Source organism: Pogoniulus pusillus, chromosome 17 (assembly GCF_015220805.1).
Source record: "Pogoniulus pusillus isolate bPogPus1 chromosome 17, bPogPus1.pri, whole genome shotgun sequence".
NCBI lineage: Eukaryota > Metazoa > Chordata > Aves > Piciformes > Lybiidae > Pogoniulus > Pogoniulus pusillus.
In genome coordinates this window covers 24,618,853-24,645,354 of record NC_087280.1, presented here as the reverse complement: position 1 = coordinate 24,645,354, position 26,502 = coordinate 24,618,853, and the positions used below count along the sequence as shown (strand labels likewise).

Below are 26,502 nucleotides of genomic sequence, written 5' to 3'. Positions count from 1 at the left end.
AGATCTGCTCTTGCTTTAGCACACCTCCTAGTGAACACATCTTAAATTACCTGTCCCTGCTGCGTGTGTGTGCTGCTCTTAGCACTGGTTTGTCCAGCTCTTAACATGGCACAGTACTGCTCCTCAACATCACCAGAAATCACTGCAAGAATCCCAAAGGAACCCAGTTCTACTGTCCCCAGCAGAAGGACACACAGCTATTGGAGCAAGTGCAGAGGAGGCCACAAAGACAAGACCTTAGAGCTGCCTGCCAGTGCCTGAAGGGATCCTGCAGGAAGGCTGCAGAGGGACTTCTCATGAAGGTGTCTAGAGACAGGCAAGGGGGAATGGTTTGAAGCTGAGGCAGAGCAGGGTTAGACTGGAGCTGAGGAAGAAGTTGTTCACTGTGAGGGTGGTGAGAGTCTGGCACAGGCTGCCCAGGGAGGCTGTGGCTGCCTCCTGCTAGGGGGTGTTGCAGTCCAGGCTGGATGAGGTCTTGAGCAGCTGAGTGTAGCTGAGAGGTGTCCCTGGGCATGGTGAAGAGGTTGGAGCAGCTGAGCTCTGAGCTCCCTTCCAACTTGAGCCATTCTGTGATTCCATGATCCTATGAAACTGATCTTTAGGAGGCATCAACAAAGCAAACACACATTAGCTACCCCCATTCTTTCTGTGTAACCCTGAGCACAGCTTTGCTTCCCCACACCAAACACATGCTCCTCTGAAATAATAAATGCTCTCTTCTGCTTGTTCCAGTTACGATCAACAGTTTGCAGAGCTGAGCCTGCAACTGAGCATCACAAACAGAATGCTGTGCTCTTAGAGGTTGCATTTTTCCAGTGAGCTTCCCATTGGCTCTCACAACAGAACTGCTTCATTCTGCCTTCCTTCTCTCTGCTGCTGCCCTCTATCTTCTGCAAGACCCAGACCAGTGTTAGTGGATTTGTGGCTTGACTGCTCTGCACTCAAAAGTAACTTTTGATGAGTCTTCAGAAGGATGCATCCAAAGTGCCCAGCGGTCCCCAGTAATCTCCTGCTAATGCCTGGCTCCAGCAGAGCCTTTTCTGACACCCCATGCATGAAGCTGGGCTCTGCCCCTTTATCCTCCCCACCTTCCCCCAGAAAAAGGCTTTCACAAGACAAGGCTGAGGATGTTTACAGCATACCAAGGGAAAAGCTCAGCAAAAATCCCACCAAACCCAAATTTATTATTTTACTTTAATTTAAGCCTGAAAAAATGACAGCACTGCAAAGGCTACTCAGGCAACTATGTTGTTTAGTGTTGGCAGAGGCAGAGCTTTGCACTAAGGACCAGATCCTGGCCCAAACTTTGGAACAAGCTAACAGCTCTGGCATGCTGTGGTTGAGACGTTACCGTAAGTCTGAGTGGGAAAACTGAAATGTTTCTTTTTTAAGATAACAAAACTAAAAGGGGGTGGGAGGGGGGGAAGAGATTTCAACATGATTTGAGTTTAAAATGGTTGTGGGACTTTTCAATTGAAGTTTTTGAAATCAGTATCTTGTCTAAGCCTTCTCTTGGCTGTGTGTTTTCTGCAGGTCCTGGCTTTGATTTACAGGAAGCTGGCAGTACCCTGCCAAGTGGCATCTCCTCTCTTCACCAAATTGTTGTGCCACACAACAAAGAAAAGAAAAAGAAAGCAAAATATCAGATGAGTAACTTTGTTCCAGGAATGAGATGCTCAGAGAAGAAAACAACCCAAAAAAACAAACCCAAACCAAACCACCCCAAACCCAAACTGGAGGAAAAGCAAATGCTTGCTGATGTTGAAAACTGAATGGGGAGAAGGGACAGGAAGAGAGGAAAAGGCCTCAAGTTGCACCAGGGGAGGTTCAGGTTGGACATTAGAAAAGCGTTCATCACTGAAAGGGTTCTCAAAGACTGGCACAGGCTGCCCAGGGAGCAGGGAGGTGCCTGAATCCTCGTGCCTGGAGGTGTTACAGGGGCAGAGAGGTGGTCCTGAGGGACATGGCTTATCAGCAGACTTGGGGCAGTGAGAGAATGGTTGGATTGGATGATCTGAAAGGGCTTCTCCAACCCAAATGATTCTGTGATTCACTGATGGAGCTCTTCTCATGTTTTTTGAGCTGAGGACATGGAGCATTGCTGGAACTGGGGCTCAGTGGGACTCAAACAAGGGGGCTTTACCTATTCAAAGTAATGCAGCACTGCCTGTGCTCACCAAGCCCAGCACAGCCTCCACAGAAGAATGAGCAGTGTCACACTGCACTCCTTTGCCCTTTGCCTCCTTCACAAACTGACCCAAATCACTTGAGCCCAACTTGTAACTGATGGAGCTATCACATGCTGGGATTGGCACTTCAGCTTATTTTCACTCTTCTCTTGCAGGCAGAGTGGACAAAAAAGAAGGGACCATTAACAACCCCAGCCTGAGTAGATGCACTCCTCAAAGCAGCTCAGCCTTCCCTCTGTGCCCTGCCATGCAGAGACAAACACACTGCCTTAAGGGAGCAGCTAAATGCCTCCTTCTCCCAGGGAACACAGGGAACACTCAGGCTGCAGCTCTCCTGGACTTGCTTTGTTCAGCAACAGGGTAGAGGCAAGTGCTGCCTGCAGGCCGTGCAGGCTCCGGGCTCAGTGCTGCGTGGAGGCTGAGGTGTGATGCCTCCTGCACCTCCTCTCTCACTTCTCCAAGAGGGCACTCTGCCAAGCAGAGCCATCCTGCTCCAGTAAGGATAAGGTGAACAACAACAGAATCAGACAAGATGTGCAGAGGGATTTCATAATGACCACAGGGCTAAACCATAACAGAATTTGCTTTCTACTCTGTCTGTGTCTGTGGAAGAGATCCCCAGCCCTTAAATGCGCCACCATACTGCTGCTAGCTGCCATCTGTTTTCACCTGTTCCAAGTATCCGAGTCACTGAAGAGATCTGGCACAGGCTGCTCACAGCAGCAGCACTGTCAAACCTGATAGTCTATCACACTAATAATGCTCCCAGAGCAGCTCCTGACTTGCCATTTCTCTATCAAATCTGATTTATACTCGGTGTGAGACTAAAAGGCACAACTCACATGCTGGCCACAGCCAGTGCAGCACAACCCAGAAAGAGAAAGCCCAGGAGCTGAACACATCAAGCACAGACAATGTGCATTGGTAACTCTTTGGTATTTCGTGCATTGAAGGATGTTTGATGTGCTGCATACCAGCTGCACAAGGTATGTGCCACGTGGCATGCCCTGGAAGAGAAGGATGTGGAGGTCATGTTAGAAAGCCTCTTGGCAACCGAAAGATAAATCAAAACGATCCCTTCCACAGCTGAACTTTTAAACAGCTGCCATTTACCAGAAGCCCATTTGCTCCCAACAGTCCAGAGGCGATGCAAAGGCCTGGGGCTTGCTGCTCCAGCTGACCTGAACAGAAGGAACTTTACTACAGGGTGGAAGAGCCTTAGCAAATTCAATCACTGCTGCAGCCCTTCCACTTGCTCTGCAGGGTATGGGTGAATTACCACTGGACTAAGAGGGCAAACCACCTCTCATGAAGGAGACCTCCAGCCAGCACTACAGGCCTTGAAACAGGCAGCAAGGGATGACTACTATGAGCAGTAGTTTGGTAAGAAAAAGGACCAGAGAAATGCCATATAGGCCTGTCAAAACCCAGAGCATCCCTCAGGACTGCTGCACTCTGGAGGCACTAGGGCTGTGGAGGCACACTGAGGAGCACCATGTGATTCTGAGAAGTGCAGCAGGAGAAGTGGGATGCAGTTCAACATTACTAAATGCATAGGCATGCACTTGGGGACTAATAACAGCCATAAACTACAGCAACAGAAAAGGAGATGAAACTTCACATTACTAATTGAAGGATCACACAATTCAGAGCTATTTTTGCTATAAACTGGAAGATCTTGAGCTGGCAACTGAGAAAACAGCAGCCTGGTGTGTATCTCTCAGGTGATTTAGGATGCCAGCAGGATGCCCTACACAAGAGAGAAGAATGCTGCATCATTTCCTGTCTTGTCTGGCAGCATATTTTCATTCTACATCACGCCAAGCTCCTCTGGACTGAGAGTGTACAGTGCCAGTGACCCACATTCTGGAAAGTGAAGTGAAAACACAAACAAGTACAGAGAAAAGACAGAGGGAGAGAGAAGAGAATGCACATTAGAAGAAATGGACTGGTTTAACTGTGCAAGTCAAGGCTGACAGAATAAGATCTCCTGGAACACACCAGAAGACTGGAGAGAGACAGGAGACAAGGCAGGAAAAGTCCCACTTCAGTGAAAGGCAGTCCAGGAATCCACTGGCAGAAATTTCCCAAGGTCTCATGTGGTTAAAGGTGGGAGAGCTGTGAGGTGTTGGAAGAGCTGGAAACAGGGAAAACACCTCACTAACAGAAGGTGGAACTTGGTGAAAGTGCACTCAAAGAGCAGAAGATCCTCTTGATGCCATGTCCCTGCACTGCAGTGGCTAAGCCATTCACTGCTGCCACAGCACTGACACCAGCTCATGTCTCTTCAGCTCTGCACTGGCAGTGTACACCCTGAGGGGTAAGACCTCTTCAAAAGCCCCAGAACTTACAGCAAGCTTTTAATTCCAGCTAAGTAAGGAGCTGAAAGAAGCCTCACCTGACCTGCACCTTCTGAAAGATACAAGCTGTATGTGAAGGCTGAATTCAACTGTGTTTGGAGTTACCCACAGAGAAGTCAATCTCTTGGAGGAAGAAAACAAGGAAAACAATTCCTTTTCATAAAGCAATTTGCACACACTGTGCTCTCCCTCTTTTGAGACACAAGTGAAATGGCAACCTTTTGACTCCTGCAGCACACTGTAGTACATTAAATCCTATCAGCAACAGGAGGGGAGCTTTTCCTCTGCTTCCCAAACTGCAGCTCAGCAGGAAATCCACAAGTTCACATCCGCGTGCTGGTGCCTGCAAGCCACCTCTCAGCATTCAGAGTCCCGGGAGAAATGTGATTTATGCTTGTGGGATACAAGCACAAAAGGGCAGGACAGCTCATGGGCTGCTGTGTGCCAGCAACAGCCTCTTTGACTCCCGCGAGCGCCAAGGTCAGCTAACCCAGCTCATGAGGATGTCTGGAGGAGCTCCACCGTCTGCTCTTGGAGCTCTTCAAAGGTAAATATTCCCATGTGTAGCCCTGACTTAGAGTAGGTAAATGTTTTGCTCTGCTGTTCAGAGCAGTGTGCCAGAACTTGTTTCCCAGAAAAAGAGCCTCAAAACAGAGCTCACCACCAACCCTGACCACCCTCCACTAGCACCGGCGCCGTGCAGACCCCTCCACCTGAGCCGAGACCTCTTCACACCCTGATGCTGGCAGCTCCCTACTCAAGCACAAACGCTGTGCCTGGTGTTTCAGGCAAGTACAAATGCTTTGCATTTACCTTCCTAAAGCCAGGCCACTCTTACGCCAGCTTATCCAACTGAAGCCTTTTGGTGCCAGCTTCTGTAACAGCAGATCACTGACACTGTCTACATCTCTCTGTGCCAACCAAACTGAGAAGGGTTTCATGCAGAGAAACAGGAGGGAGATGACTTCTGGCTACCAAAGGCTTCTCAAGATGAGACTGGACAGGTTACCCCACTGAAAGCCAGCAAAGAGATCCGAGCCAGACTTTCAGCTGCCTTGCAGACAGTTCCGTGCGACAGATACACACCTGCTGGCGGCCAAGCCTTGATGTAGCCAGTGCAGTGCACAACAGCATACTGTGCTTCCCCTTCCTTCACTGGACCAAGGCCGTTCCTGAAGGGAGACACAGAGACCACATGACTGACAGGCAGAGCAGCTTCACGTCCTTGCTCAGGAGGTACTGGTAGCTGCGAGTCAGGATCATCAGAGGGCAACTGAGAGCTCCGTCCAACCTCCGCCCCACTAAAGAGAACCGCAGCTCCACTAAAGAGCTGTTCAAGCCTCCCCTGCGTTTGCCACTCACTCCTCAGGGGTGCTCTCTTCCCGAGCACTGCCTGCCCAGGGGGCACTGCCTGACTGAGCGCCAGCACAGCGGACAACCAGAATGCTCATGGCAGCAAATGCCACAAGAGTACCTGTATCTTTTTCTCATGGTGGTTATCCTGTTCAGGGGTAAGTGATCCAGAGGAGCATTCCCACACCTGAAAGCAAGTTGATATTGGAAAGAATTAAGATGAACACCCAGGATGAAACGCACTTGGCTAAGCAGACAGTGGTGGACGTTTATCAGAGGCTCCTGCTCTCTTGCCCTGCACCTTCAGCTTCCTGGGGCTGAGCGTTTCAAGCACGTGGCGAAGGCTTTCTTTATTTGATACAGAAAACCAGGAGAAACTGCAAGGAGATTCCCTCCTGCCCCCCCAGACCTAAAGACTATTTGAAATACACATTCCAAGAGTGGGTAAAGAACTTTAAAACACCAGGAAAGGAGGGTGAAAACTAGAGAACAGTGTCAGTCGGGCCCCAGGCCCCACAGGAAACAATCCCAGTGTTCCAGCAGCTTCCTGGGGCAGAGCGTTTTATCTGCCACACAGCAGCACCAGCACCAGCAGATATTCATCTGGTGCTTGCCAGACAGACTGTTTACACTGTCAAGTAACTCTGCTGCACACCTGGTGGTGTGTACTTTGTGGTATTTCTAACCATGCCTAACTCTGTAATTTTTACCATCCTTCTGAAACAAAACAAATAGTTTGAAGGGTAAACCCAGTTCATTTTTGATGGAAAAAAAAAGGAACAATAACAATGAAAGAAGTAATCACAAGGAAAGTTCACATTATTTGAGGCTCATTCTTCCCACAAGGTTGTTTTGGGTTTTTTTAATTATGATTATCCATTTTTTTTCTCTTTTTTTTTTCCCCCAAGCCCAGTGACTGCCAAGGAGAAGGAATGAACAATTAAAGTAAGATTTAGAAACTACAGAAACAATGGGGCATGGCATGCACACAATTGCTTTCATGCACTGGAGTTTACAGAAGCAGGGTGCTAGGAAATAGCTGCGAGATGCTGTTTGAAAAGCTGGGGGGCAACTGTAAACAGGACACTGAGCCTGGCTTTGCACAGCCACGAGTGCGGCTCGCAGGGACAGAAAGATAAGGCACTCAGGGCCATGGTCTAGTTGACTGAACAGGGCTAGACCAGGTGAGCTTGGAGGTCTCTTCCAACCTGCTTGATTCTATGAGTGTATTTCTTTTCCCCAGTTAAAAAGGCAAAAGGAACTACACCTCTGGAGCAAGATTACAGAACCCCCTTACAAAGGCACCCCAGAGCCATATGCTCAGCTTCCTCCCATGGCTGGAAGAAGATCCACCACATAACCCAAGTCCTGCTGAGGGTGCCAATTCTTGTGCTGTGTCTCATTGCCACAGGAAATCACAGAATCAGTCAGGGTTGGAAGGGACCACAAGGATCAGCCAGTCCCCTGCCATAGGTTGGAACACCCCACCCTCCCCTAGAGCAGGCTGGCCAGAGTCCAATCCAGCCTGGCCTTAAACACCTCCAGGGATGGGGCCTCATCCACCTCCCTGGGCAACCCATTCCAGGCTCCCACTACTCTCATGCTGAACAACTTCCTCCTCACCTCCAGCCTGAACCTACCCACCTCCAGGTTCACTCCATAAATGCCCTACACTTCTGCTGGGCACAGGCTGCAGAGGCAATGATGCACTTTCCCCAGTAGCCACAGAGAGGAAACTGCGACAGCAACCGGCATGGCAGCCTGTCAGCAACACAAGACAAGCCCCAGGCAGAAGCAGTGAGCAGGCAGATCTCTTTAGAGCAGCCCAAGCAGTGCAGGAGAAGTGGGGAAATTACAAAATAAATCCCCTGAAACAATTACTCATTGATCTAGCATCAACCAGCTGACATCTGGTTAATTCACAGCAGGCTTAGGTTAATTCCTGTGTAGCTGGCAGGTTTACAGCTGAATTCCTGTTTGTCTTCAAGATTCTTTTAGCATTATTGGTTTGCTGAAAAAACACACAAAGTTGAGCTTTCTTTGCACTTGGGAAAGCTTCACTCCCCAAGTACCAACCTGAGCAACTTGACTGCAGAGACAATGGCTTACATTCCAGAGCTGAAGCTGTCATGAAGTTCTCTGGGGAAAGAATCCTGCACCCCACAGGGACAAAAAGAACTGCACCACACAACTGAGAGGCTGCTTTGTCATTAGTCACAGCAGAGGAGAGGCTGCAGTTTCCCTTCAGTTCCAAAAGCAAGCATTCTGGAGGGCATCATTACAGCTTCATGTTCGTTGTAAGCAAGGTCAAATCAGCAGCAAGAATGTCTTAGGAAAGCAGTGGAAGCGTCAGGGGAGCACTAGGTGAGCACATACCTCATCCTGCAAATGAAGGAGCGCCTTGATCCCATGCACATTCTCATGGAGGACTGCTGACCCTCCTTCTTTACTGTTCCAGTCTTCAGGTCCAGGATACGTCCTAGAAAAGCCAGGAGAGCAACTGGTGTTCAGTACAGGCTTTCAGTTCACTCGCCAGATACTGAGTTCACAGCTAAATGCCATTAACCCATTTAGGGCAAAACTCCCTGGATCCTGGTGTCACAGCAGTGATGTGGCAGCTTAGCCAAAGACTGCAGAGAAGCTGACTGAGTCCCAGCAGTGAGGGCCCTTTTCTCAGCTGGCCCAAGACAGCTCCCAAGGCAGGACCAAATGTCTGGAGGTAGAGATGACAATGGTTGCAAGTGTAGCTTTTTGCCTCTATCTGCTCACTGCACTTTGCCAGGGCTGTGCACCACCTCCTGACAGCTGCCCCCCATGCCCTGTGTGCCAGTCTCCACCCAGAACACCACCTCACAGGGTCAGGGCTGCAGCAGTGCTGAGGAATCCAGACCTTTTCTCCTTGATTCTGAGTTATGGGCTATGGCACTGCAGTACCTGTGCTGGAGCCTGTGCAGGGTTGATAAAAACAGACACCTCAGCATATTTTTAACGTCAGTGAGATGATCTGACCCACCACAAGGTGAGACTGTACAGTCCATGGCTGGACCCTGCTGATCAGCATAAGCTGACTGCACACCTGCAGCAATGAAAATGATGATGGCAACCAAGTCACCTCAAGAGAGGACAAGGCAGAGAAAGCACCAAGCTGATGCTCCTACAGTAAGCTGGGGGGATCTTTATTAAGAAAATCCCAGTAAATAGCAGGGCAGTAACAGATTTTTGTCTCTTCTGAGACAAAAGAGGAGGCAGTGACGACCAGGGGTTGAGACGAGTGATGGCAGGCACACCAAAGAACTAACAGAATGGACTTCTGCACCTCGAGCTCAGCTGCCACCAATGACTACAAAACCTCACACACCAGACTGGAACACAGACTGCAAATGACTCCCTGGCCCAGATCCATAATGCTTCAGGGCAGGGCACAGCCACAGCAGCCACACTGGGCAAGGGAAATGCAGTGGAACAGCTGCCAGACAGTTACACAGCAGCCACCAGTGCCGATGCCACATGGCCAGAAGGAGCCTGCAGTTTAAGGCAGGTACAGAATCTTTCAACAGCTAAACCAGACAAGCCTCAGCCCTCACCATGCCACAACCACCCAAGTGAACAGTGCTCTGACTCTGCTTCAACACATTTCCGCAAAGGCCTCTGTCCAAAAATTAAGCTCTGAAGTAACTCTGCTGCCAAACATTAATTACTGCCGAAGTGTTTTAACTGAGGTCATTTACCTCCACCCAGGCATGGCAGCAGTTTAAAGAGCAGTATTTCACATGAAGAACTAGGCAGTGGCATTGGATTCTGAAGAAAAGTACTTCCAGAGGAAAGCCATCCCTGTTGACAGGTCAGCCTGTGCCACCTGATGTCTCTCCAAGGTACATCTCAGAAGTCAGCAAGCCCAGAGGCAGTTCCTAATGATGCTTCCATTCACAGCACTGGGATGCATGACTCAGGTGTCAGGTGGCAAAGATGACACCACCAGATCTCCTAGCTCAGCTACCCTGACCCTGTGCTGCAGGCTGGAGCTGATGTTCAGACACTTCCCTTCCCTGCATCAGGGAGTGAGTCTGTCTCCTTTCCTGCACTGAGAGCCACACTCTATTTGCACATCCCTTCCATTAACCAAGTAACTCAGAGACAGAATCAACCAGGCTGGAAAAGACCTTTGAGATCATTGAGTCCAACCTACCACCTTTAGGCAGGAAGCAAACTGACTTCTACAGCAAGGCAACAGGCAATGAAGCAAATAGAGAGAGTCTGTGTGCAGGACCCTGTGAGCACAGAAGCCATATCGACCCATTAAGAAGATTTTTCCCTCTTGGGGCACTCCAAGTCTGTCATAAACAAGCAAAAGCAGAGTTTCTGTGCACTTTCCTCCATTCAGAGGCAAACCCTTGCAGTGACACTAACCATCAAAGCCCAGCGACAGCAAACCCAACTCAGAGAGCCAACAGCAACCTCTCAGCCTGGATCACCAGCTATGAAAACAAGACCACTTCACTCGTAGGTGGCAGCTAAGCCCAGAGCTGCTGACACATGTTCCTTTGGCAAGTCCTGGGCTCCCAACAACAAAAGTCATGGATTTTAAATCTAGCTTTTTGTTTGATAGTGTCACAGAAATATGTACCAGATAACAAGGACTGGTCTAGAGGCTGCCCTGCCTTACAAAATCACTGCAGGGGGGACGTGGAGGGCTGAGTCAGAGGAATGTTTGCTAGGCAGAGATTGCAATGAAGCTCTCTCAGCAGCTCCTCGTGTGTGTCAAACTTGGAGAGCTCTAGCAGTGTCCTAAAGGTTCTGATAAAGAACCCGCAGCTTGGGTCTCATATTAGCATAAGCTTATGGTTAAATTGTACTAAAGAGAGGAAAAATTCTGGTTGAATAGGCTAAGGACAAAGCTTTAGCTCAACTCAGAGAGGCCTGTCAGTGCCCTCTCTGGGATAAGAGGGATCTGCAGAGGAACAGCACAGCAGGACTCAGATCTCCGAGCTGTCCAATTAATAACACTGGTGCTGCCAGGTCTGGAGAGTGTGTCTGGGAGAGGGAACTGGGAAACAGCCTACTCTGAGATCTGTATGCAGTCAAAATGGCCAAGCCAGCATAGGTGAGTGGCAGCTTTCAGCTGTGGAGAAGACAAAGGTGCAATGCTCCCAAGGGGCTGCCCGCAGGCTGGCACACACACCAGTACCAGCTCCCTCTGCTTGGAGAGCTCCCCTGGCTAAGGTGGCAGCCTGGGTACACATGTTAGTTGGGTGCCAGCTGCCTTAAAGAAATCACAACATGTTCATTTCTAGCCCTAGACTTCCAGCAGCAAGTTTTTACCAGGTAACACTAAACAAGCATTGAGAGGTGGCAAAGGGTGAAGTCAGGGCTAGCTGGAGCTGCACTTCAGAGCCTGCTCTGGCTTCCCAACGTTGTGACAATGTGCAGGAGTTTCATTATTTAGGTAAAATGAGAGAAGCCATTCAAAGCTTTTCTCACTGGAGAGATCAGGTAGCAAGCAATGCAAGCACTGAGGATACTTTCCAAAGACATCCCTTTCCTGCTACTCTGCAGTGCTCTTCAGAGGTGCTCTGAAATCCTTCCTGAGTGACCAAGGGGACAAATGCTCACACTGGCACCAACAGCACCCTGTGTGTGCAAAGAGTGAACAGAATGTGCAGGAACCTTCCCCTTCTGCATCCCCAGTTGCTGCTGGGACTGTTCAAATGCCTCTTCTGTGCTTGCAATGTTTGAGATGAATCTAAGCCAAGGACTGGCCTGGGCCTACTGAAGTTCATGGGGTTTCAAATCTGTGAGTCTGGCTCAAAGCCATCTTCACACAATAGTAGCAGCCTGCTAGACAATTTGCTCCTCCACGCTTAAGCTAAGGTTTGTAGCCTGGTAGTCAAGCACAGTCTGTCCTTTGTTACTTTTTCCAGTTCTCTCTTTTCTAAAATGAACTCATTTTGGGGGAGTTTGTTCAAACCTCCCTAAATTCACCACCTAATTCTACCACAAATGCCTTCTCTGCTGGACTTCCAGCACCTAAGGATTCCACAGCGTGCACAGGGCTGTTAGCCGGGGGCACCCTTCTGCAAAGATCCCAGTGCAAGCTGAAATGCCAGGCTGTGAAACAATCACCCCTGGCATTTCCAGCCACTCTGCAGTGTGGCAGTGCCCCTCTGCTGCACCAGAGGCTCTCAGTTTGCAAAGCCCAGAAGAAACTCATTTTGGCCTCACGCACTCAGGACCACTGCTGGCTACATCTATGACAACGTTTTCCACTTCCCTCTAACTTAGCAGCTGGACTGATGTCTTGCACAGGATCTTGAGCCTGATAAGGAGACATTCTGAAGTAATATATGGAGTCTCACCTTGCCCTCAGTATCTTCAGCAACCCAGCAAGCCCCATGCTGTAGCTGACAGGGCCTTGTCTTACAAAGAACAAGTGAGGGATTTCATAACCCCTCTCAGTCACCAGATTGCCCACAGGTTTCCTTCCAGGCAAAACAAAATATATCATAAACTAAGTTTGGTTTGGACCAGATAACAAAAGACAACTTTGTGCTCATCAAAAATACTCCGCAGGCTACTCAGGGAAGACAAACAGGACAGAGGCATACTGCACCCAAAAATCCCCATGAAGGCTTAACCCAGCTTTATCTTACAACTGAAATGGAACAGGCAAGGCAGGGATGCAGGAAAACAAGAGGAAATCATTAAAACTAACCCCAAAGTGATTATCAAGGTACTGATGCTTCTGGACACAGCTTCTAGTGCAAGCTGGCCCTCCAGCTGGCAGGTCAGGGAGCCAGGGTGATGTGCTCCACTAGCACCTGGTAGCATTAGAAAGTAGTGGCAGACACCAGCTTGACGATGCCTGCTGCCAGCTGATCACACAGAGGTGCAACACTGCAAATGGATTTCTTACCATCTGTAGAGAGGCAGCACAGAAAAGTCTTCATCACTCATGAGCAGAGCACCAAAAAAGCCAGCCTGAGGATATGAGAGATGTGCACGAACACAGCAGCGGTGGCTGGAGGCTGCCTGCAGATAGGAGCTGCAGGTCACTCTGGAATAAACAACCAAGCTCCATGAAACAATGTGGAGCTCTTGCTTTAATTTTTCATTCACCTTTTTGCACCAGTGCAGCAGCTGCAGCTGAGCATCCAGCTCAGCACCAACTGAGGCACTCAGCTGGTGCAGCTCCTACAGCAAACTATGGATGCACCATGAATACAGAAACCAAATGTCATCAATAGGAAGATTAAACAGCCTACATTTGATCAATTTGTCTTATGTTACTTGTGATAGGTTCATGCCAAAGGAATTAGTCTGCATTAATTTAACAACTAAAAGAAAACAAAACCCCTTTTGAGTTTATATCCTTTTAATTGCAAGGGATGAAGTTGTATCTCAAGTGTAGTGCAGCTCAGCAAGAGCCTTAAGCTCTATTAAACTTATAAGTATGCATCCACCCCGTGGATCCCAAGACAAAAAAAATAAAGACAGATGCTCTAAGAGCACATTAAGAGTCCAAAGTGAAGTGCAAGCAGAGTACTGGAAGGCTCTCCTCCCAGGGATCCTGTTTACAGAAACCAGAAGCAGCTCCTAATGTACAAATAAGACAATACAGACATGAAACATCAATCAATCCTGGTCACACAGCTCCTCTCTCGGCGTTCTGGGCTGATTACTGACAGAAAGGCACAGACAGCCCTCACCGAGAGCACACAGCCCCTCCCTGCCCGGAGCCCAGGTCTGAGCCACACCGGCGGCAGGGATCTGCTCAGGCTTGGTCGCTAACTTTTAAGACCCACGGAGAGGGCCATGAAGAATGCTCAGCTCTAGAAAGGGAGAGCCTGATGAGGTTGTTTTCACAGAACACATCTGCTAACTCGTGATGCTGAACTCGCTGCCCAGACCCCCTCCCTGCTCACAAACAAGCCCAGCGTGCCGGCAGGGGCACTCCCCCGGCGGCCGCCTGCCAGCCTCCGCCTGATGCGCAGCAGATGGGCTCGCCGCGGCAGCAGGCTGCTGCCTTCCAGACCTGGGACCCGTGCTACAGGAGCATCGCGGCTGCATTGTCAGAGGGCTACAGACAGTCTGAACTCACACGGGGGAAGGTCTGTTCTCCAGATGGCCTCCCCTGTGGGTGCAGCAGCCCCGGGGCTCTGCCTGGAAGGTGTCATCCCTCACCCCGATGGACACAACCGAGTCCCTGGCTCGTGGTTAGCTCAGGACACGCCGGGAGGCAGGGGGGGACAGGTTCCTGGTCATGTGGAGAGGGCTGATGCAATCTCAGTCTTTCCCGGTGCTGGAATCGCCACCCTGCCAAAGCTCCCACGCAGCAGACCCGCGGGGCAGGTAGTGCTGTGGGCTGGAACAAGGTCTCCCCATACCCACTCCCCTGCTGCCCTGACTGTGCAGAGGACGGGGCCCGTCCGCAGCAGACGGCAAGGCTGCAGAGCAAGCCAACCTCTGCATCTCCGTCCTCTGCCCTAGGGGATTTATGCCCTGGCCCAACTGCTCAGAAGAACAAAGCCACAGGGACACCCACATCCCTTGGGAATACAGTACAACTGTGAAATCAGTCAGCCTCATGCAGCCCGGGACAAAATCAGGGACCACACAGGACTTCCCAGCTGGCATCCCACTGCCCACACACCAACCAGGCAGCTGTGGGATGGCAGGGATAAAACACAGCCGCTCCTGCTCCCAAGTTGGCAGTGCCTGCTCCCACTGCTTTGCTCTCACCAGCTGTGCCTTCACTGATCTGCTGCTGGCTGTACCCAGCAGCAGGCAGCAGCACCAAACCCGTCCCCACTGTGCACTGAACACTGACATCCCAAAGCACTCCCAGCGCACTGAGGAACAAATGCATCCACACACAGAGCAAACAACTGCTCCAGGCATGCCTTTGCTGGCAGAGACTAAAGCAGCTTTCAGAGGCCCCACACCTTTAGTCCTGCTTTAAAGGTCAGGGTGATGAAGTCCAAAGTGGCAATTTCTTCTGCCTGCTGCCAGCCACCAGCAGAGGTGCAGCTAGGAACAGGGTCCAAGCTCACACAAGCAGGATGAATTCTCAACACACTGCAGCTGCAGACAAACATTCTCAGTCACTTTATCCAAGTGATTCTCCAAAAGTCCATCACAATCTCATGCCAACAATCTGCTCAGGGGGCATGACCAGCTGCTGGAGTAACTCCAGAGGAGGCCACAGAGATGGTCTAAGGGCTGGAGCACCCCTGCTGTGAGCACAGGCTGAGGGAGCTGGGAGTGTGCAGCCGGGAGAGGAGACTCCAGGGAGACCTTAGAGCTGCCTGCCAGTGCCTGAAGGGATCCTGCAGGAAGGCTGCAGAGGGACTTGTGCTGAGGGTGTCTAGAGACAGGCCAAGGTGGGGAATGGTTTGAAGCTCAGGCAGAGCAGGGTTGGACTGGAGCTGTGGAAGAAGTTCTTCAGTGTGAGGGTGGTGAGAGTCTGGCACAGGCTGCCCAGGGAGGCTGTGGCTGCCTCCTGCCTGGGGGTGTTGCAGGCCAGGCTGGATGAGGCCTTGACTGTAGCTGAGAGGTGTCCCTGGGCATGGTGGGGAGGTTGGAGCAGATGAGCTCTGAGCTCCCTTCTAACCCAAGCCGCTCTGTGACTCTATGAAATGAGAAATGAACATGATTATGCTTCAGAAGAAACCTGACTATGGGTGACTGATTTATCTTTCTTTACATCCAGTGATAACTTCTTGCTGTGTCAGCAGAGAACTTGAAACAAATTAGGGTAAACAGGGAGGAGGGATGCCACTTGGCTCCAGCCCTCCACGATGCTCCTTAGAATCAGGACATGCTCTCCAGTGCTCATTTTTCCCTCCACACTCATAAGACAATTCCCAAGCTACCTATGCCGCCGGGAGGGCAAACGCTGCACTCACAACTATAACCCATCAAAGCTCTCTCTCCCCGGGGGGGTCCGAACCTCTCCAAATGCCTTACGGTTCTCATCACCTGACTGCCGGAGGCGTTGCACGGCGCTGGAGTCAGCCGAGCTATGACATCCTCACAACAGAATGAGCAGCTGGTCCAAGCACGGCACGGGAAGAGCACGGGCAGGAAGGAATGCAAGGGCAGCGTGGCTATTTTTAAACATCTGTCTGCCCCCTTCCCACCAAGGGCAGACACTGCCCCGCGCAGGGAGCCGTCAACAGCTTCCTCGCCCCCTCTTAGTGGAAAACAAGGAACCCCTCACATTACATAGCTGTTTGCCTGAAACAACTTGTCCTCATAAAAGCTCAAGAGGCCACAGAGCCTCTGCTGTGCCTTGGTGTTTGATTAACCAGTCTGCATCATGTCATTCTCCACAGCACCGGGCAAATATGCATCATTCAAACTCAGTTACAAAGGAAAGTGCGTGGGCTCCGGAGCCCTGCTTTGGAGCTACCTCGGAGGGCCCATCTGAAGGGATAGTGTTACACATCACAGGCCAGCCTCTCTGCTGATGGGCCTGGAAAAAATGGCCATGAAACCCCGGGTGAGTAATTCAAAGCACATGTGGAAAGCGAGGGTAGAACACAACAAGAATCAGAAACACTTCAGGGCCTAAATGCATTCTGAACTCCCCTGCCTATGGGAACGTTCGGCACACTAAAGGCAACCATTGACAGGAGCCCACGCAGAGCTGTGCAGAATCACAGCATCGACCTCCAAGCTCACCCAGTCCAGCCTAGCCCTACCCAACCAACCAGACCATGGCACTAAGTCCAGGCTTTGCTTCAACACCTCTGGGGACAGCAATGTCCTGGGGTACCCCAAGTTCCTTTCTTCTCCCTCCCCCTCTGCGGGTTTGAATGGGAGGAGGAGGTGCAAAAACTGCTTCCCCCCGCCCCGTGGGCTTGCAGGGGGAACGGCAGGAGCTGCCTTTCTGCAGGTGGGCTGGCCTGTGTGGGAGCCCAGGCTAAGGCCAGGCTGGTGCTTGGCTGGGTTTCGTGCCCAGTACAAATGGTAAATGGACACTGTCTAGAAAAGCATAAACAGAGCAGGGGAGAATGGGAAAAGGTTGCTGCCTGGAGAGGTCCCCATCTTGAACGAGCTCCTGACAGAGTGCCTGACAGGACAGGTTCCTGCCGTGCCTGGACCATCCCTGCTTTTGGATGGCTCCTACCTTTTTGCAGGGCTCTCAGGTTTATCCTGTCCCTGTCTTTGGACAGTTCTCCCCACTTTTGCACCCTTCTGTGCAAACAGGCAGGCTTGGCAAGGCCTGAGGTCCTTTCAGAGAGAAAGGGCAGTCCCTGGACCGTCCCCTCTTGGGCCCTATCAGCAGCCAACTTCCTGGCTGCCTGCTGGCCTGGAGATGCCAGCTGTTTCGGCTCTCCCCTGCCGCTGTGAAGGCAGAGTCGTTCCACGACCATCCCACTCGGGAAGAAGTGCCTGAGGTGTTTCTGAGTTTGGTGGCTCTGCACTCACCTTGGGCTTCTGCTGCGTGGACACACACCACTGGACACTGCCTGCAGCATCAGGAGGCTGCTTCTGCAGAGGAATCCATCAAGGGATCATTGCCGGATGCCTCTCACCTCTGCGAGCCAAGACCTGCTGTTCCCTTCATCTGCTGCTCAGCCTGATTGACAGTGGGGTAAAGCTCTGCTTAGAGCTTAGCCTTTTCCACTGCCTGACTTCCTAAACATCTACATTTACCTATAATATCCTTTTTTGAAGAAATTCCTGATCAAACTGAATCTGTCAATAAACTAAACTGATTTTTGTGTATAGTTTGGGGCAGGTTTCCAGGAAAATAAAGTAATTATATTTTTGTAACTCCTGGCTTGGCCACATTGATTCCCTGCCTCCAAGACAGGTGACTCCACCACCTCCCTGGGCAGCCCATTCCAATGCCAATCACTCTCTCTGACAACAGCTTCCTCCTAACAGCCAGCCCAGACATCCCCTGGCACAGCTTGAGGCTGTGTCCCCTTCTTCTGGTGCTGGCTGCCTGGCAGCAGAGCCCAACCCCACCTGGCTACAGCCTCCCTGCAGGCAGCTGCAGGCAGCAATGAGCTCTGTCCTGAGCTTCCTCTGCTGCAGGCTGCACACCCCCAGCTCCCTCAGCCTCTCCTCACAGGGCTGTGCTCCAGGCCCCTCCCCAGCCTTGCTGCCCTTCTCTCAACACCTTCCAGCACCTCAACATCTCTCTTGACTTGAGGAGCCCAGAACTGGACAAAGCAGTCAAGGTATGGCCTGAGCAGGGCTGAGTACGGAGACAGAATTACCTCCCTGCTGGCCACACTGTTTCTGATACAGGCCAGGATGCCATTGGCTCTCCTGGCCACCTGGGCACACTGCTGGCTTATGCTCAGCTACTCTCTACCAGCACCCTCAGGTCCCTCTCTGCCTGGCTGCTCTCAGCCACTCTGTCCCCAGCCTGTAGTGCTGCTTGGGGTTGTAAAATAATCAGAAGTATTTGAAGAGAAGCCTGAGTTGAAGAAAATGATCACACTGTGGCCTGCCTATGATCTGAGATGCAAAGAGCTCAGAAGAGTTTTTGTAACTAGAAAGGATGGGAAACCCCAGAAACAGTTACTCCAAATCCCATCAGCAGAGATTCCCATGACAGGCCAGCCAGCCAAAATAACTTTGCAACGTGCTTGTACACAGCTGCCTACTAAACCAATACAAAGAGGCTGTAAGTAGCTTCTAAATCAACCTGTTTCACTTCAACACTCAGCAGGAAGCTTTGCTGAAGAACCCCTGCCAGAAAGCCTTCAGCTCCTGGCACTGCCTGTGACTTGTACTTCATTATCAAACGCACATACCTGGCACAGACACTGTGTTAGTAAACACCAGTGTCAGCTGGCTCTGGGCTGGCCTGTGGATGGCTCCACACCAGCTGGTGACACACCACGGAACACTCCACTGGAAGAAATGATGACTGCAAGAGGACTTTGCGAGAGGGTTTACTGGGGAGAGAACTAAACTTAAGCAGGTGAGAGAGGGAAGAGAACAGAAGGCTCCGGGGTGCTGTGTGGTTGTTCTCTAGGCTGCTCCTTCAGTCTGGTTAAGACAAGGGCTGTGGGATCAAACATCATTATGGGCTTTCACTCTTCTTGCAGACTCTGCACACTTACAAGTTAGAAGCAGAAGCCCACACGCTATGAACACAGAAAAAAGAACACCTGAGGACTGACCCCAGCTCTAAGGTGCTGCAGTAGATCAGGTCAAAGTGCACACGCTGCCAGTGGGCCATCCTGATGCTCCACTTGTGTGCCGCTCTCTGGGTGCTCTCCCCACCCTGCAGCTCTGCAGGCTACCAGTGAGGAGCCAGGGGGTGCTGTGGGCTTGGCAACCTGGTGGAAGGACAGGGAAGGACCAAAGACCCTGGAAGTCCTGCCTCTGTTGTCACAGAGCTTCAGCGAAGAGAAAGAGAGGAGACAGCAGCACGGAATAAGCCAACCAACCCCTTCTGAAGCAAGGCTCCAGGCACTGCTCCCTCTGCCTCCCTCGCCTGTTCCTGCAGCTCCTCACACAGCATTTCAGTGCACTGTGTTAGCTTCACTGGGACAACACAACACTGACATTAGGCTAAAGGAAAAGCTACCTCCACACAGGGCAGGGGCTAAGGCTCACGTCACACACTCCCAGAATCTATGGAGCTCACATCGAAGCACCTGAGATTTACAGAGAGCTGTGAGCAGGACCAGTGCCAAATGGCTCCAAGGGGCATGCCCAGACTGCTTCACTGGCCAGGTACTCACAAAACACCAGCATCTCTTAAAGGGGGGAGGGGGGAAATAACAGCTCACTAACTCCATATATTTCATCGTGTTTAACAAAACAACAGAGCAGGTTGAATAAATATTGAACATTCGAACAAACCCACCCCGTCAGAAGCCAGCAACTGAAAGTGATCCAGGCAGACATCTGTGATAACAGAGCGGAGCACACGGCAGCTCCCGAGTGAGAAACTCAAGGTGAAGACTGGAGAGGAATAACAACCACCAAGGCCACTCACACATGCCCAGACCTCTGAAATCCACCCTGCAAGCATTCCCTAATGCTGATCAGGTGTGGTGAGTCTGCCTCGGAGTGCCACAATGAAGCTGCCTCCTTAGTTCGGTCAGAACATGCCCTGAGCTCTTGAAGCCATCCCCAGCATCCCAGTGCCCTGAGCAAAGCAGCTTCTTAGCAGCAGCCTCTCCTCCCACTGCTCCCCACCCAAAGGCAGCGGCTCAGCAGCAGGGAGCCCACGGGGGCACATTTGTGTGGGAGCTAGTTTATGAACTGTTCCATGCAGAGCTGCCTTCTCCTGACAGCTGGGGCTTTTTTCCCTCAGAAACAGCCCTAGAGACCAAAGCAAAACAGAACTCTCCTGGAACAAGTCCCAGAGATTAAATGTTCCATACATTACAAGTAGGGTCAGCTGAAGCACCTAGGTTCTGAGGGCAAGCTGGGGGCTCTCACCCCCCTGGTCTTGTCTGAGCTGCCGAAGGGCACCAACGATCCTCCAAGGCCCTGAAGTCCTCTTCTCACATAACATAAGAGGTCAAATCCTACCCTCCATGCTACACCTTGTAAGATCACAGTTGTGGTGACACAGCCACAGCTGACTGCAGGATTGGTTCCATTCAGCCCAGCTGCAGCAGGGCAGCTCACTGGCACAGGAAGCACCAGGGGACAGAAGTGTGCTCAATGCACAGGATATTCAAACCTGCCCTTGTCTTCCTCCAGCAGAGCACAGCACATCCACAATCCTGATGGCTCTCTCACCCACTGAGCTTTCTTCTTGGGTCACAGGGAGCGAGCAAACTGTGCCTGATCAAACCATATAGTGACAGAAGTGAAACTGAAGACACAGAGGCTTTGGACATTACTTCCTAGCACACAGCAGTGGGACAACCAAGATGTAGATACCAGACAGGCCACAACTGCCTCGTTTCCTGTTCCTAAGCACCTACTGCAGTAATTAATTTGCCCGCAAATAGAACGGGGACGGGAGGAGACCACACGGGGACGGGAGGAGACCACACGGGGACGGGAGGAGACCACACGGGGACGGGAGGAGACCACACGGGGACGGGAGGAGACCACTTGTTTCCTCTGTCCAACCTGTGAAGAACTCACCAGCTGAAGAGACTAAAGCTGAAACCCCACAAGCTCCTGTGCTTGGCAATCCCCAAGTTCAGAAGTGGGAACTGTGACCTTCCTGCTACGCCAAGAGAACGTGGGCAGGTTTTTTGCTGTGGAACATTGGCACAGCAGCCAGCTGGTGTGCATGGCAAGTTTTACATCTGAAGCACCTTCTTCACTCTCCACAGAGCCAGCGGGAGCACAGAACTGTGCTGCAAACCAGGCATCACCTGGTGATTGTGTGGCTGTCAGCAGCAAGCCAAATCTCTTCCAAGGCTTCACACTGCAAACAGGAAAAGCTGCCTTGCCAAAACTGCCTTTTTCTACAGGAAAAGCAGCCCGAAACCTCAACTGCTCTGTTCACATGAGCCACTCCTACACACTCCATACATGGCTGCCTGTCCTGAGTGAGAGGGGACAGCTTCAGTGCTGAAGCTTCTGGTTTAAAAAATGTCTCTGCTGCTTGCCATTGCAGGTGCCACATGCCTGGCACAGCTGTCTCCAGCCTCCACCCTTCTAAGGAATAAAGCGAGGGGTGTGTGGGTGGCTGTAAAATCCCACAAAACACCAAGTTTGAGACAGTTCTGCAGAAATAAAAGCTTTCAGGACATCTCATATCATGTGCCTAGAAACTCTCTCTCCTCCCCATCCTGCCTGCATTGCTCTGTGATGTTTACTGGTTGTGTGCCCGGCTTTACCCTGCAGGTAGCTCTATTTCACTGGCACTCAGTGACAACAGCTGGTGATGAACTTTTCTATCCTGAGGTAAAAGGCACAAGCAGCCATTAAGTCTAAGCAAAAAATTACAGGACTCATTCCCCACCTGGCCAGAGGCTCAGGGCCTTACTTGGTCAATCATCCTCTGCTAAGATGTTAAAATCCGAAACAGCGAGATCTGGTTTTAATTCTCTGTACTTTGCCTTCCTGAGCTGCTGGGCTGGGCACGTTTCAGACACAGATGGTTCTTTAGGCTCCAGGCACTCAAACGAGTCCACAGACAGCAGTAAAAGTAATAAAAGAAATCAAGAGGTGTCAGCTGAGCCAGCCCCTCGCACGCACAGCACCTTCCCAGGGCACAGCCTGGTGCTCCTCAGAGCCAGGAGCTGCAGAACGGAGTCCCAGAGGAGCTTTACTCCAGCTCCACATTCGGTGGCTGTCTGAGCAAGGACACCCTCCTCTGAACAAAAGGGCATTTGGCTTTTGCCACTTCCAGGGAGTGCTAACAGCCCTGGGCAGGAGAGCATCCATACATCTTTAGCACATAGGTTTGGACACCAATAGCCAAGGAGGACTCTTTACAGAACAGACAGGCTGAGCCATCTCCAAGAGCAGGACAAGCTCTGGGACCTGCTGATCATCGCTTTTCATTAGGCAGAGGTCTCACTGCTGCCAATGAAGATATTTAAGGCCTATCAGGATCAGATTTGCCAGGACTCAGTTTGCATTTCTCCAGAGAGCTTTGCCCACTAGGCCAAATGGAAGTCTCAGAGAAACCTTCGAGTGGGAAAAGACCCTCAGGACCACCAAGTCCAGCTGATAACCCTACTCTACAAAGCTCATCCCACCCACTCCTCCAGGTCAGTTGGCATCTCTCCCCCATCAGTCACTCAAGTCAGAGTTCCAAACAGTGACCATGAATAAGAGCAGAGCTGTATTCAGGGTCTGGCTGTAAGAGAATTCCCTCTCTTCTCAGAGGTGCCATGCAAAAGCCAGAGCTGGAAAATCAGCAGAGAAGTGCAAGGCAGCTGACAGGGTAAAAACTCCTGTGCCAGGTTTCAGGAAAGGAGCTGCTGTAGAGAGAAGTTTCTCCTAACCCTCTCCCTCACCTGACTGTTCACCATTTGCTGAGGACCCCCTAGATGCCCACAGCTGTGGACAGCTTCACTCCCTTTGCCTGCTGCTCCCTGGCAGTGCTCTCCTGAGTTTAACGCTGTTTCCCCCATCCTTATCTACAGAACCTGGGCTCTGTGGCTGTGCCTACGAGCTGTAAGGGTTGGGCTTCTGGCAAGGGACAGCTTTGCAGCTGGACAGAAAGCTGCAAGCACCACTGCAAGCTAACATGTGTGATCTGAAGGTTCTGGAAGACAGCTTCCTCAACCCAAATCTCTCCCTGTGCACCATGGAGTGATGCTTCCACCAACGAAGCAGAGTGAGCTGTCACACAGTGCTCTTTGCCGCTGGGAAGGTACCTAGCAGCCCTGCTTTTGCTGTGCTCAGTCACTGTTTCCATCATGAAGTTCTAGGGGGTTTTGTCCTTATAAAATACGGCAATGAAATATCATGCTAAGAATAAATCTGGCATGCAAGCTCTGTCCAGGAGTAACCTCCATTAGTCTTTTTCAGCTAGCAAGTAAATTGGCTCAGTCATATTAACTTCACTTGAAACTGAAAGCTGCAGAGGTTCTGCCTCTCATCATCGCAGTCACAGATCCGCAGTTTCAGCTCTCCCCAGCTACGATGCTAAACAGCCTGAAAGGATTCCTCTCGATGCTAAATGTCCTCGGAAGGTTTTGTGCCATAGATGGCATTACACAGACTTCTCCCTGCCTCAGCTGCAGAGAGTGAGGCAGAGGGAGGATACTACAGCTGGATTACTCTGTGCTGTGCTGCTTGGAGCTCAGAACTGAATACTGCAAACTTGGGTGTTTCCCACTGGCACCACTGGAGATGCTGGCTGCAGGAATCTCACAGCCCTGACAAGCCTATCTCAGACACACCATGGAATCACTTGGAATACTTTCAAGCAGCCATAAAAGGTACCTCTGTTCTTCATCCTGCTCTTACTTGAAGTGCTTATGGAGGATTAGACTGGCAGGAATCAGCCTGGCAAAGCACTCTGGAATGCTGTACTGTGGTGGAAGCAGAGTCTGCTACATTACTTGCTCAGTCCTGTTTTGAGTAAATCTATCAGAGGTGGACTTCAAAAGCTATTTTCCCTTGCACTTTAACCTAAGCTCTGTCTGTTTCTTGCGCCATCAGAGCTTTGTTGTCTGCAGCTGTTTAGAGGCTCCTGCTCACCAGAGGACTCCATCCAGCCGTGTGTCAGCCCTTCACAACTGCACCTCTGAACCCAACGTTCATCAAGTTTCACTGGGGCATCCTCAGGGCTAAGAGATCTTTGCTAATGGTTCCTGCTGTGGGATCTAATCCTCATCCTCGTTGGAAAGGATTTATTTTCCCATCTGTAGATTTCCAAGAACAAGGAGGGAAAATAAATCATTACCCTGACTATCTGCCCCACTGATTAATCATGCCCATAGCACATGTAAATATTTCTTGGGAGCACTGTTTGCTGCTATCATCAAGTTTCAGCTTCTGTCTCTTCTAGAGCACTGCAAACCATACATACACTTCACAGCTCAGCCTTCCTGTTGCTACAATGTGGTAGCAATCAATGTACAAGAAAGCAGACAACTGTTCCCTTTCCAGGGAATAAAATCTCCAAGGACATAAAATGGAACAGAAATGATCCATCCTTCCCCATATCCTGACAGTTAAAAATAGAACAAGCAAATAACTCCCCAAACACACTGTGTGGGTTAGGGCATGGCCAAACAGCCACTGCAGTCCTCTCCTCTCCTTACCCTTAACTATTCGCTCCCTGCTTCTCCTTGGTGTTAACACAAGAGCTGAAACAACTCTCCAATAATGTGGCCCAAAGAGCTGTCTCCAGCAAACCAAGGGATTTTTGCTTAGCTTAGCTTGCAGCTGGGTGCCCTTGATGTGACTCATGGTAGTACCACAGAAATGCCAAAAGAGGAGAGGGTGAGCTGAGGTGAGGATTGCATAAGCCAGGGTGACTGCCAAAACACCACTCACACGACCTCAGCCCCAGCCCCGCTCTTATTCCTGGGCCAGACGTGTGAGTGGAGCCTGCTTTCTCCACCAGCTCGTCCTCTGCTGCTACCCCTTGCCAGTGGCAGCCTCTCCAGTCCTCAGGATCTGAGCAGCCTCTCTGGGTGCAGAGTTGCCAAGAGGTGCTGGGAGAAGGCAGCAAGCAAGCGCAACCCAAGGATACTGCAAGGCAAGTGTAGCCCCTCCTTTGTCAGGGCACTGCCACTGCTTCCCCAGCCCCAGGGCTGGAGGAGGAGGTTATAGCACTGGGAAAGATGGACCCTGAGAAGCTGAGGAAGAGTGCAAAATTACAAACCATAACACACCATTAGATTTCCACATGCAAATCTGTTCTTCCCCTCACATCTCTAACATAAACCTACTCAAAGAGCAGGAGTGCATTATGAAGCATTTGCTTTTCACTGATTTTGTTAAAAAGCTACAAATGTTATTAGCAAGCTCTAATACTGCCTCCAGCTCTGGTCCCCAGCAGGAGGAGGACACAGAGCTGCTGGAGACAGTCCAGAGGAGGCCACAGAGATGATCCAAGGGCTGGAGCTGCTCTGCTGTGAGCACAGGCTGAGGGAGCTGGGGGGGTGCAGGAGAAGACTCCAGGAGGACCTTAGAGCTGAAGGGATCCTGCAGGAAGGCTGCAGAGAGACTCTTCCTGAGAGTGTCTAGAGACAGGCCAAGGGGGAATGGTTTGGAGCTGAGGAAGGCCAGGCTTAGACTGGAGCTGAGGAAGAAGCTGTTCAGCAGGAGGGTGGTGAGACTCTGGCACAGGCTGCCCAGGGAGGCTGTGGCTGCCTCCTGCCTGGTGGTGTTGCAGGCCAGGCTGGATGAGTGTAGCTGAGAGGTGTCCCAGGGCAGGGTGGGGAGGTTGCAGCAGCTGAGCTCTGAGCTCCCTTCCAGCCTGAGCCATGCTGTGACTATAGGACTGTGTTCATGGCTTGTGACATGTCCACCTGGCCAGAACACTGCACTGCCCGTGCAAGCAGCAGTCACTTTGAGGAAGGAGGACAACATGCCCCATGCAGCTGGGAACTGCCCAGTGCTCTCGCTGCTGGAACAGCTCTGCCTGTGCACTTTCTGCAGTCCCCAAGAAGCCATCTTTGCACATCCAGCCTGCCTCTGCACCTGAAGCAATGTAGCCGAGCAGGCTGCCCTGGCTTTCAACAGACTGAGGTTTCCATCCTGCTGGGCCAATGCCCAGCTGTCTGTGCACAGCAGGCTCTGCAGAAGCCCGGGGTTGCAATTCTACTTGTTGCTTTGATTCTACCCTTTAGAATACTAAACTCCACCATGTCATGATCACTGTCCCCAAGGTTGTTCCCGACCTTAATGTCCTCAACCAGTCCCTCTTGATTAGTTAATACAAGGTCCAGCAGTGCACGTCTCCTTGTTGGCTCCTCCACTACCTGCATCAGGAGGTTATCATTGATACACTGCAGAGGCCTTTTGGACTGGCTGCGCCTGGCTGTGCGAGCTGCCCAGCAAACATCAGGGTGACTGAAGTCTCCACGAGCACCAAGAAGTTAGCTCTAGAGGCTACCTCCAGCTGTCTGTAGAAGGCCTCATCTTCCTCTTGGTCTGGTGGTCTATAGTAGACTCCTACAACAATTTCATCTCCTCTTCCACATCCCCTAATTCTTACCCACAAGCTTTCAACCTGTCCTGCCACT

The 26,502-nt window shown here is 51.1% G+C and overlaps 1 protein-coding gene across 6 annotated transcripts in view; it reads right to left on the bottom strand.

The window, feature by feature from the left end:
• ARNT2 (aryl hydrocarbon receptor nuclear translocator 2) overlaps nt 1-26,502 on the bottom strand; it is a 94,590-nt gene that overhangs the window by 31,908 nt on the left and 36,180 nt on the right. For all 6 annotated transcript variants that reach the window (XM_064158135.1, XM_064158136.1, XM_064158138.1 and 3 more), the window contains 3 exons: nt 8,279-8,381; nt 6,024-6,089; nt 5,636-5,721 (listed from right to left, as the gene is read on the bottom strand). In XM_064158135.1, coding sequence (XP_064014205.1) covers nt 5,636-5,721; nt 6,024-6,089; nt 8,279-8,381 — 255 coding nt within the window. The remainder of the gene's footprint in view (nt 1-5,635; nt 5,722-6,023; nt 6,090-8,278; nt 8,382-26,502) is intronic.